General features: G+C 38.2%; 1 protein-coding gene across 1 annotated transcript in view; it reads left to right on the forward strand.

The window, feature by feature from the left end:
• Positions 1 to 1,069: 1,069 nt before the first annotated feature.
• The window catches only part of uvrag (UV radiation resistance associated gene), a 47,955-nt gene continuing 36,891 nt past the window's right edge, over positions 1,070 to 12,133 (forward strand). Inside the window, exons 1-6 of the mRNA XM_007558007.2 lie at positions 1,070 to 1,407; positions 6,909 to 7,026; positions 8,535 to 8,569; positions 8,839 to 9,000; positions 11,789 to 11,863; positions 11,996 to 12,081. Coding sequence (XP_007558069.1) covers positions 1,303 to 1,407; positions 6,909 to 7,026; positions 8,535 to 8,569; positions 8,839 to 9,000; positions 11,789 to 11,863; positions 11,996 to 12,081 — 581 coding nt within the window. The 5' untranslated portion in view covers positions 1,070 to 1,302. The remainder of the gene's footprint in view (positions 1,408 to 6,908; positions 7,027 to 8,534; positions 8,570 to 8,838; positions 9,001 to 11,788; positions 11,864 to 11,995; positions 12,082 to 12,133) is intronic.

The following is a 12,133-nucleotide window of genomic DNA, read 5'->3' on the forward strand; positions in this document are numbered from 1 at the left end:
GATAATGGCTACACAGAATCTCACAGAATTTCAACTTTTCAATATTTGGTCACATCACAGCTACAAACCTCAGTGTATAAAGATTTCAGCCTTTAGTTTTAGGCTGGCAGCTGTAATGGCAGTGAAGAGTGTTTTTTAAAAAAGATTTTCTTTATACCATATTAGTATTAACCTACAATAAAATGTTACATTTTGTGGTTGCAACAATACCTAAGTGTGAAAAAGATGAATAGAAAAAACTTTTGGGCAAAAGTACAGATGTTTAAATCCCAGCATTTGTTTGGCAAAAAGTACTTAATTTCCGTTTTACCACCAAAACAAGTCTGTTTCCATATGCATGCTTGCAGAAACAAACAAATCAGAATTCCTTTATTGCCATTGTGCAAGAATACACAACAAAATAAAATAAAATAATTAAAAAAAAAATCAATAGGTCAGCTTGCTTGTTTGTAAAAAGATGCAATGTGGTGGTGTCGCCCCCTGGTGGTTGACTGGTATAACGTGACTTCCTGTAGAGTATTTTTGACTTATTTACATGTTGATACTAACGACACTTTTTTAGTGTAACATTTAACAGAAAAATAACATTGTATAAAACTGCATAGTCATATATAAAATTGTATAAAATATAAATTGTATATTCAGCCGTTTTACTGTAAAATTACAACTTAATTTTTTTTAAACTTAGTCTTTCAGGTAAAATAGATCTTATTGTACGTTCTTTATATCCTCAATTCCATCACAGTTTTATTTATCTAAAGGATGCTGAAAATATGTAAAAACTTACGTTTCTGGTAGTCTTTTATATTTCACATGCTCTTGTAATATTGTGTTCGATTTCAGTGACTTTCTGATAGAAAAACTATGAAGACCAGCGTTTTTTCTGTCACCTGCATGTCACGCTGCTCATACAACTTCCTCATATTTCGCAGATTTGACAGATTTCCACCGACACTAGGCCCTTCCTGGTCGACAAACAGCTCTTTCAGCCAATAGGAATGCACCTTGCCAGGAATAAGCCCCTCCCTTGCTTAACAGATGCCACTTTAAGCCAATCACGGACGGCAGTGACGTACTTCCATTTCAAAGATGGACTTCCGAAAGCAAATGTAGCAGAATAGCCCGTACTTTGTTTACGTCCCGCTGCTGGACTGACAGCTGTCGGAAAGCTTTACGCACATGAACGTTAGTAACTGCGTGTCTGTCGTGGTTGCCCGCAACTTGGTGAACTTTTGTTTTGAAATGCTAAGGATGGAGCGTTTTGTTGAATGAGAAGGAGAGTCGCTAGATGCCGACAGGAGGATGAACTCCATCACCGGTCGGGCTCTTGCTATCCCCGCCGCCTCTGTCACCAACTCTGGAGCTTCATCCTCTCGAGCCCTGCATGTGGAGCTCACATCCCAGCAGGTAAACGCAAACTCCCCCTGACTATACTCTTCGGCACCAGCGGAAGGTAGTCGGACTGAGCAGAACTTGGCCGGAGTCATGTGTTTGTGTTCTGCTGTAGTTTTACAACTGCTGCCAGAGGAAACCAGGCCTGTCGGACTGACTGCGAGCTAGTGAGCTAGCCACAGCTAGCTTATTTCAGCTAGCTCACAGGAAATAAACTGACCTCTTCTGGGACACCGGTGTCTTTTAATCCTCTCCACCTGCATTTGAAATATTAAAACGGGCCTCTTGCTGCTCCATTTAGGGGCATCTTTACCGTAAAATGCCTAGAATTTCTGTTCCAAGCAGCTGTGCTTCTGAAAATGTGACAGAACTTGACGTTATGCCCATCTGCATGTGACAGGTCATTCAGCTGAGGGGGGGAAAGTAGCAGGGTATGTCATTGTGTTGTTTGCACTGCAATTTTATTGCAATTTTCTCAACTTCAGGCTTTATTTGAGCTTTACTGCTAATTTAAATCGGGAAGTTCGTAAAAAAAAAATCATACTCTTATTCGTTCATTCATTCATTCATTCATTCTGCCAGAGCCTCTAAAAACAACAGTGCGTCATTGTGTTAATGTAAGCCATTAGTTGAAGCGTGCTCGGTACTCACTGCAGATGACTTCATTTTGGCTCGAAACAAACAGTAAGATTCAAGGGCGAACTGGTTCTATTATTTTTATTTTTTTTACTTTGTTAAACCACTTCCCTCTATCTGATGACGATCTAAATTCAGCAATCCTAAGCGTCTTTCTTTCACTCAGTTTTCCTATAATCAGGCCTCTGAAATATCAGTCAGCTTATCATGGTAATGTGGCTGACACTTTGGACCTTTCAATATGTTTTTGCATGGCAACATTTTTATGCGGATATGAGTTGGATTCTTCTACTTCTACTTCTACAAACACTTTCACCAACACACTATGTTTTGATGCATTTTATTTTTTAGAAATCAGGTAAGATTTAAGATGCTTAAATGGGAATCCTCTATCAAAGAACGTCGAATAGATTCAGAAAAAAACTTTTATTTATCCCAAAGGGAAAGTAAATGTTGTAATTCATTATCAAGGAGTCTTCAGGGAAAGGTGATGCTGTGAGGAGGAAGGCTCTCCTGTAGCAGCCAGTCTTGCAGCTAATCTGAAGAGGCCTCTGGCTGAAGGCTGTTATTGCATGACAGCCTCACGACTGTCATGATTTACTAACGGCTCAATTACGCAATCAGCTGTTAGGAAGCACTGCTAATCCATCTCATTCACTTTTGTGGTGGTACAGCTAGACACAGAAATGCTAGAGTTGGGGATACAACTGGGCCTGTCACGATAACAAGTTTTCCTGGACAATAAATTGTCCCAGAAGTTATTGCGATAAATGACAATATTGTTGTTTTGAGGTGGCATAAGAATGCAAGAACACATTCTGAAAGCATCAATAAACTTTAAATTCTAACTAACATCTAACACTTGAACTGGAAGACATTTAAAGTATCCAAAAAAATTTAACAGAAACAACAAATAAAATACATTTTGAAGTCTCCTCAAACAAAATTGTCCTTCAAAAAAGGGCTAGTCGAGACAAAAACTCCAGAATGAAGAATTTTGTCATCTAGTTTTTGATAGAGGAAAAACAAAAAATAAACAAAAAATTACGCAGAAATGATTGTGTTTGCTTTCATTTGTCATACGGTTAATTGATTTATTGTTTATTGTGACAGGCCTAGATACAACCCTTGCCCATTAGTATTGATCTAAGAGATTTATTTAAACCTGAAGCAAAAATGTTTTCAGTTGCACAGTGTCCAGAATCAGGGGGGGGGGATAATTCTCCAAACATGCATAAAATATTTACTAGCTCTTTTTTTTTTTTAAAGCCTTCTAACGTGTCGGATTCAGAACATTACAATGACCCGCAACTGTGACGAGATTGTTCCACATATCGCCTGCATGTGTTGTCATGTGGATATGTAAACACAGTCCATGACAGCTGTTGACCTCATGAACACATTTGTGCAATAAAAAGCATTATGCCGTTTCTGACAGTGCGTCTGAATTGAATTGACGTGGAGGACGGTCGATTTGTTTGGACCGTCCTGCTCAATCCACAAACTACATTTACTCTAGGCTGGAGACATAAAGAGGTTCACCAACGTTAACCAGTAAAGAGCCTCCAACAAGTCAGAAATTTGTAAACGGTGACAAATCGAGAACCAAGGTCAACGGTTTCAGGCTAACAGAGCCAGACTGGAGAATAATCAGTCATTTTGAAACTGTTAATGGAGGAAAGAGTATTTCTGCGGTGGTCATATGTGCCTCCTGCTTATTTTTTTCTTTTAAAAATATTGCATCATCATTGTCTTTTGTTTGGCAAGTTTAACTTTAGTTGCCAGCAGGTAGCTTGCAAAATCTTAGTTGGAAGTTTGTGTGTGCTCTTCTGGGAAGTTTTTGCTTTCATTAATCATCATTTCTCTGGAAAAGATTTGACCGTTTTATTTTTATTTTTTTTAAGAAAGCTACAATATTTCTGGTAGTCTCTTGGAAAACCACTCTGAATACATTTTATGTGGTGAATGTCACAATTTATTTTGCCGTTTGTCTGGTGTAGTGCTGGGAAATGAAACGCTTTCAGTGTCTATCAGAAAACCAGAAAATCTCCACGACATCGATAAAGGCAGGCGTTAAAAGTTAAAACGCAACAGGTGAGACCAAATATGAGGTCAGCATTATTCAGCTTTTTTCTAAAATGGAGAAGAGATCGCAGGCAGTAGCGTGAACTTTAACTACTTTCTGGTTGCACTCCAACATATTGGCACTCTAACGCAGAACTGCAAACCGGATCAGCGCTTTCATATTTTGCTGGTTGAGAAAGTTTCATTATTCATCCCTAAAATCCAACAATTCCTGAGTTATAGTTAATGTTGTATTACTTATTGCAACTAGTTAGGTCAGTATTGAAACTATAGCTTTAATTTTCAGAAAGAAAATTTATATATTTTATTTTTGTCCATATCTAGTTTGAGGTCAGTGTCCTACATAAAACATTCACATCCTCGGGTTTCAGTTCTCCCGTTGTCATTGCAGGGAAGCGGGACCTGAGCATGATGCTGCCCCCACCGTGTGTAACAATTGGCATAGTGTCAATACAGTTTAACCCTCGGTTTGTGGCAGTGTGACGTCATCGTCTCATGCAAACGTCCATCCAGAACAATCTGTCTGTGATCACGTGCAAATTTTCTACGTTGGATGTTTGTTTTCTTTCGAATTGCATTGTGAATGTTGATGGCAAAAATAAAACGACAGTCATAGATTAGATGTACAGTCACAGTCGTCGTGCTCATAAAGTCATAAAAACTAATACTAGCAAGGTTACTTTTAATAAACTGTCTTGTTGGTTGGCTTTTACGTGTATAAGAACAGTAAAGTGCTTTGAACATTACATTTTCCTTCTAGTGAAACCTACCCTTCAAATAATGAAATATTGTCTTAAAAAATAATTGCGTAATTGCAAAGTGGAACCAAAATATATATATATATTTTTTATCATTGTCTGGAGCCAAAAATAAATGTAAAATAAAAAAAGTATAAATTCTACAGCCCAGATTCTCAGTGATGTGTATGTGTTGCCATTTTTTTTTCTTTCTAAAGTTGCACAGTAAAAACATGATGGCAATAATTTGGTTCATTTTTTCCAGTTATATAGTGAAGAAAAATGAGGTTGTTCATTTTTTAAAGAAATGTCTTTACCATGATATTCATACATTTAAAAATATCAGAGTTCTAAGCTACATATTTAATTCACCACCATTTATCTTCCAAACTAAATATTTAGTTTTCAAACTAAATACTTGGCTCCAAATGAAATATTTATTTTTGCTAACTAAATACTTGGAAATTAAATGTTTGGTTTGGAAAACAAATATTTAGTTTGGATCTAAACTAAAAATAAATGCAATTTGCAAACTAAATATTTTCAAAACTAAATATTTAGCTCAGATGTAAATATATTAGTTTAATATTTAGGTAGCAGTTTAAATATATAGTTTGAAAATTCAATATTCAGCTTGTGAACAAAATATTTAGTTTGGAAGCCTGGCATTTATGAATGTAGGAATAACATGGTGAGAGTATGACTATGAAAAATAAACAATGACATATTTTCCCCGCTATGACAAACTAAAATTATTACTGTTCTTTTTTTATTTTTTATTTTTTAACGGTCTAACTTTACAAACAGCACCCCGTACATGTGAGGAGTTTGTGCAAAGCTTTTTTCCAGGTGTTTGCAATCTGCACGCATTGTGTTCTCCGGGTTGTTTCATATCGAGTCTATTTTTAGAATGAATCTGTTTCAGATGCCACGGTGAGCCTTTCCAGTCATGCATCTCAGACACTCGGAGCAAAGCTAGTTCTCACATAATGTGATTGTTACACCAAATGCACACCAGAGTCGCACTTTCAGACAACTTCATTTCGCTCTCAGCTGCCCTCCATGTGTTTCACGTAGTTCTGCTTTGAAGACCCTAGTTCCCTGCCGTAGCTCCATCACATCCCTTACTTTTTTTGTGCGTCTCCGCCGCAGCTCATTCAGAAATATGCAGTGGCATTTTGTAAGGAGGGGATTTCAAAGTCCCCAGTGGAACAATCAGTCATTTTGTTTCTTAGGGTTAGTAATCTTATAGGGAATCTCATGACTTAGATTCTGCCTCTGCTCGCCTGCAGGAAGCCGGCTGGGCCGACCGGTCAAGGCCAAATGTAATTCCTTGTCTTCATCCTTCCCCACTGACTCACACATGCATTCACCCACGTAGAGAGACATTAAAATGAATACTTGCATAGCAAAAAGAAGATATGCGCTGATGGAACTTTTGCTACCAATTCCTGTGTCCGAGATTTTAGAATTTCATTTATGAAGATATCAAAAGTTTTCTTCTCGCCTCCCTGATGTGAACTTCTGCAAATTGTTTCAATTGGACGCGGGACGACACTATATTGCAATATATAACAGGGTTTTACTACTGTTTCAGAACAAAGACAAGTATTATGAAGTTGACATCCGACATGGTTTTTAGCATCTTGCACAAGCCATTAGCAGGGCTAGCGTTCCTAAAACAGCAGACGCTGCGCTTTCTCTAGGAAGTGGAGCCTCTTAACTCGAATATTTCCTAAAAGGCGGCCAGTATTTCAAAACCTGACTCGTTCCGTGAAAGGCAGAAGTCGAAAAGTCAAAAGGATGAAACGAAGAACTTTGCTGCTTTCTGTGAAACCTTCCACTTAAAGTTTAATTCATTGAAACACAGGAACATGTCCACGTTAAAGGTTATCTTTACAAAAACAACTTCTTGCATGTCTGTGGAGGTTACAGGAATCCCTGGAACAAAACCGAAACTGCAGACTTCAGCTCTGCTCTTAGCTTTCTGCTCATGATGAATCACATCCATGTTTTTCTCTCCTTCTCTCTCTTTTTTTTCCCCCCCTGGTCAAACAGAGACGGTTGCGTCATCTCCGGAGCATCGCTGCCAGGAACATAGTCAACAGGAATGGTTCTCCACTGCTGGACACTTACTTCACCCTCCACCTCTGCGTAGGAGACCGCATTTCTAGAGGTCGGTGGAAACCTTCTCTGTTGTAATATCGAAACTTTTGGAAACATAAAACATCACTGAATCTGAACTGTAACTTTAAAAATACCCCCAAAAACTTAAATAAGTTAATGTAATGGAAGCCAAAAAAGTGCAGTAACTCTGACAGTTCAAACCGTTTTTATGTCTTTTTTTAAACATATACCTACTTTTCTGCATGTCAGACTTGTAAACCTTCTCCGGGGACGTAAGTCAGACTCTGAGTTGGCAAATCTTATTTCCTATTCTGTGTTGTGGTTGTGTTATGGGGAAGTCCGTAGAGCTGTGAGTATATGTTGGCCATCCAATCCATGAGCTGCGTTTATTTTCATTGGTGCTGATTGGTTGTGCCTGCAAGAGCTAAAATACGTAAAACTGTAGAAGTTAGCTTTTTTGTTCTTAGATATTGGGGTCTGTGGTTTCCACTGTTTGCAATAATGCATAGAAACTAGTTGTGGGCGTTATGGACTTAAAGTTTCATCATGATACTTTGTGGTATTGCGATAACAATAAAACTAATAAGTACTCTTTATTACGTCTTTTTATATTGGGGATGTTTGAACTATTTAAGTAGGCAGTTTTAAACAGTTTCAAATGGCGAACTCAGCGGAGGAAATATAAAGCGTTAACCTTGTTATCACTTGTGTGATTCTAAAGCGTTAATTTTTGCTCTGTTATCAAGTCACAGCACTACTGGAGTCCAGTGATCTGTTCTGAAACAGCACAACCCACCTAACCCTCCCAGTGTTCTAGAAACAGGAAATGGTGTCTGAAGCAAAACGCGACCATGTTTCTGATGTGTTGTTGCATTAAATCAGTCGGTCACATCGACCATCTCGGGGGTTTCCCCCAGAAAACTTGCTAAGCCCGGCGGTCGGGGCGACGAAGCGGTCCACCATATTTTTGTATTAAAACTTGTTAAGCAGACAGGAAATGTAAACATATTACTGGGCAATTATATGTTACAGGAAAACATCGCCAGTGAAACGCTATTTAAACCCACAACTAGTCTTAAAAACATGTCAAAAAAGAGGCTGGAAAAGTGGCGGTTTCGCTTGCTTGTGTTTGGCAAAAGAGGCTATTGATTACCTGAAGCTGCTCCACACACAAACCTTATATCAAAAGTCTTTGAAGAAAACTTTTCTCTATACGGTAAGATTGAATCCAGCACACATTCCAAAGGCATTGCTAAGAAAGGAGATGGTGCATTTCCTCGTCTGCACACCGAGTCCGTTGATAAACAATGTGTGAGATTACTCTGTCTTCTAAATGCAAAGAAAAATTAGCTAAACTAAAATCGGGATGGTAATATTACCAAGTGAAAAACCATGTCAAGGTAATTTTGCAGGATTGAAAAGTAGAAGTAGATGTATAATTATATGGATAAGGATTTTTACATTTTTAAAAAATGTTTTTCGGGTTCATCATTGGGATTCTCTCACACGCGACCTGTATTTAATGTGCATTTATTCACTGGGTATTTCTCTTTCCAGATTTTTACAAGAGTGAAGTCATTCGAGACTCACTGGTGAGTACACTTGACCTTCGTTTCCGTCTGCTGTCCTCGGTTGGAGATGTTAGTTCATTTCGTTTGGCACAGCAAAGAAAGAACACATTCTCACCAGCAGCATTGCCCCCTAATAACCGTCTCTCACTCACTGTGTCTAAAACGTTTGTTTTCTCAAAAATGTGCTCCCATTCATGTCTTTCTTTTAATCATGAAACCTCAATCAGCCCGTTTGTTCTGACTCTCGTTGTGTCGGCCAGATTTCAGCTGTGCGTTTTTGTGTGTTCCAGAACCCGACCTGGCGGAGCTTGGACTTTGGTATGCTCCCGGACCTCCTGGATACTTCAGTGTCTTGCTTTGTGGTTCGGATTTGGGGAGGGCAGCAGGAGCAGTACCAGCTCCTCATTGAGTGGAAGGTCAACTTGGATGGCCTGAGATACACAGGGCAACAGGTGAGCAACCCGTTTACAACAACATGGGTTCACTAAGGAGCTGTGTCCTCTTTGGTAGAACAACAAGGAGCCGTTTTCACACATTTAGAAATGCTGCTCTCACTAAGACACCCTGGTTCAATGCGCCAACTAAGTGCAGGTGCTTCATTTTAAATTATAAAGATGGATTTTTAAAAATTAATTCATCATTAGTGCATACAAAACAAACATTACAGACTAATAAACAGAGGCATTGATCTACAAATTGCCAATTAGATAAGAGAGCGAACAACAGAAAATGAATAAGAATAATAAAAAAATAAATAAAGGTTAAATTTTGTTTTGGTCTTAAATCTGTGTGTTTAGGACAAGACAAACATAAAATACAGAACATAACCAAGTGATGTCACAACACAAATTAAATCTTCAGAGTTATTTTGTGATTTATTTCTATTTTCTTTCTTTAATTAATCGAGGGTCAGACAGATATTTGAGTAGAAGTAGGAAACAGGATGAGAAAAAACATGTGCTATTACATAAATCAGTAAATAAATTAAGAAAGCTAAAGAACATAAAGATAATTATAATAATGACAACCACATATTTTGCTAACATTGTATTTGATAAGCATGAAGCCATAAAACTTTGGTATATGTTTGTTTTCATTCCATCTAAATAAAAACATCTAAGTACTATCACTCTTTGCAACTATATCTGCTGGATAAAAAACACAAAATCTTACCAAGTATTTTTTGTCTTGTTTTTACTGTAAATAGCTTAGTTCACTTGAAATAAGACATAAGTAACTTTAAATGTAACTTTTCAGCAAGATGTATAAATTTGCTTGAAGTCAATAATCCTTGAATATGTCTAGAAAAAGTACAATTTCCATTAGCAGATTCTTTTTCTCAAGACTTCCCCCCCCCTGTTTTTAAGTAAAAAAACCACCTCATCCTGGCGCAAAACCGTATGATTGGAACATACATCCACACGTACGGTGTGTTTCCATTTATCAAATTTATTTTTGTAATTACATTTCATACAATTACAGTATGTGGCCAGTGGAGATGCAGCTACTCTTCCATAAAGGCCAGATTAGTAGAGGATGTTTCTGATGGTTGATATTTTGTTTTGTCCAGCGCTGCTACTTTATGCCTCTTGGCATCTTCTCTGATTAGTCCCAGTCTATTTGGACGACCTTGTCTTATTTGTGTCGTACTATTTACATTTCTAGATGATGGATTGAAAAGTTCTGAAAGTGCTGTTCAAAATGTGGCCCTTTTTTTTTTTTTACCTAAACTTCCTTTATTTGGGGGCATCAGAGTAAGAGGCTGAATATAAAAGCACTTCATACAAAACAAATTTAGATTCCACACGCAATTCTTTTTTCTTTCTCTTCTGTTGTGCACGATTTCCTGTTGGACTGACCTATAAAATTACAAACACCATGTGTAAAACAACGTAATTTATTCCTTTCAGTTGTGAATTTGACCTAAAATCCAGTAAGATAATGAGAAATATATGTGTAGTTTCATGGTGTACTTAATAGTGAGCCACCCTTTCTTTATCACAGACGTATAGATTTGAAATATTTACAAGCTAAATACATACATCTGTAGAAGTCGTTCATCTTTGCACAGATGTGCAGCTTACCGGCCGTTCTGGCTTCAAACGATGTTCCTCTTTTCTCTCCGCCCCAGAGGACGGAAAGTCAAGGATTTCCAAGTGCGTATCTGTTTTTTTTTTTTTTTTTTTATTACTCCAAAGCAAGGCGGTGCTCCGCTGCTGCTTCTGGATCTTCTTAAAATCTTATTTTTCCTCTACATTGAAAAATTGTAACCTCGTCCACCAAAGTTGAACCGTTAACACGTGTTGAATCCGAAGGCGACCCGCTTTCACTGTCGGTAATTCTGAAAAGCGTTCCTAACCCCTCCGCCCCCCCGCGGGACGGTGTCTGTTTTTAATGCTGAGCCGTCTGCGGATATTTGTACCTTCTCTCAAGATATATTAGACGGTCACGATCTCGACCGCTCCTCAGATATCGAGTTTAAATTACGTGCAGATTGTTGCGTTGCGTTTTAATCTGCACCGTATGTAAGGCCTTGTCATTCTACTATTGGTATTATTGTTGTTTTTGTCGGAGGCGGGGTTGTAAATCCTTACAGTAAATCCCACATTCCTTTCAGATTCTCGAGCACTGTAAACCCGCGCCGTAGTAAATCCCACATCTCTGCATTCCTTTTTCATTTTATGCTGCGGTAAATCTAATCCTTCCTACATGTGAACAAGATAATGTAAGCTTTTATTCTAAACTTGAGGGAAGTTAGTATGATAAATGTTTTAGAAAGTAAAAAAAAAAATTTATTCCTGTAAATTACATTTACAATATAGAAAAAAAACCTCTTAATTTTCTGTTCCCCTTCCAGACATTTCAAATCAGTGCTGAAGTCATCAATCACGATGTTTTGGTGCTTTGGTGCATTGTTTGATCTTCTGCGTTAAGCACCACGCATAAAAGTTTAATGAGGGACGTGATGGATTTTGTAAGTCGGCGGGATATTTCTAAAATTCCAATGGAGAAAATCACTTTGGTGTCTGTCTTGAGTTTTGCACATTGAATGGGGGGGAATTCAGTCTTCAAGCACTTTCAGAACAAACCCTATGGTTTTGCCATTCCTTCTCAGTGGGACCGTATTCCAAGCTCATAAACGGATAACTCAGTTTCATGCACATCCAGATGTCTGTTGCACTTTGTTCTCTCCGACCCGGTCCCCATATTCATCCTCTTACCCCCTCGCTTTGCCCACAGATTCGATCCAGATACCCAAATGAGATCATATTTGGGCTGAATGATGGCTACTATGCAGCTGACTTTGATCACAAGGTAAAACCTTTGTCTCAGATTTTTTATTTATTTTTTATTTTTTTGAAGATTTTGCACAATTATGAAACGGTTGATCCCCCAATGTCATTAGTTATATTTGGACGTCGGCATTAAACACGTGACTCGTTTCAGGATTCGTCGGAGCGGAAGAATTACAGTCTGCTTCAGGTCGACCAGAGTTCAGTCAGGAACTCCTACAGCGTTTTCTCTTTGCTCAGGTAAGAGTCCCGCCACGCTGTAGAGTCAAAGACAGTCCAGGATGTTGTGATG

This window comes from Poecilia formosa, unplaced genomic scaffold (genome assembly GCF_000485575.1).
Source record: "Poecilia formosa unplaced genomic scaffold, Poecilia_formosa-5.1.2 Scaffold93, whole genome shotgun sequence".
Taxonomy (NCBI): Eukaryota; Metazoa; Chordata; class Actinopteri; order Cyprinodontiformes; family Poeciliidae; genus Poecilia; species Poecilia formosa.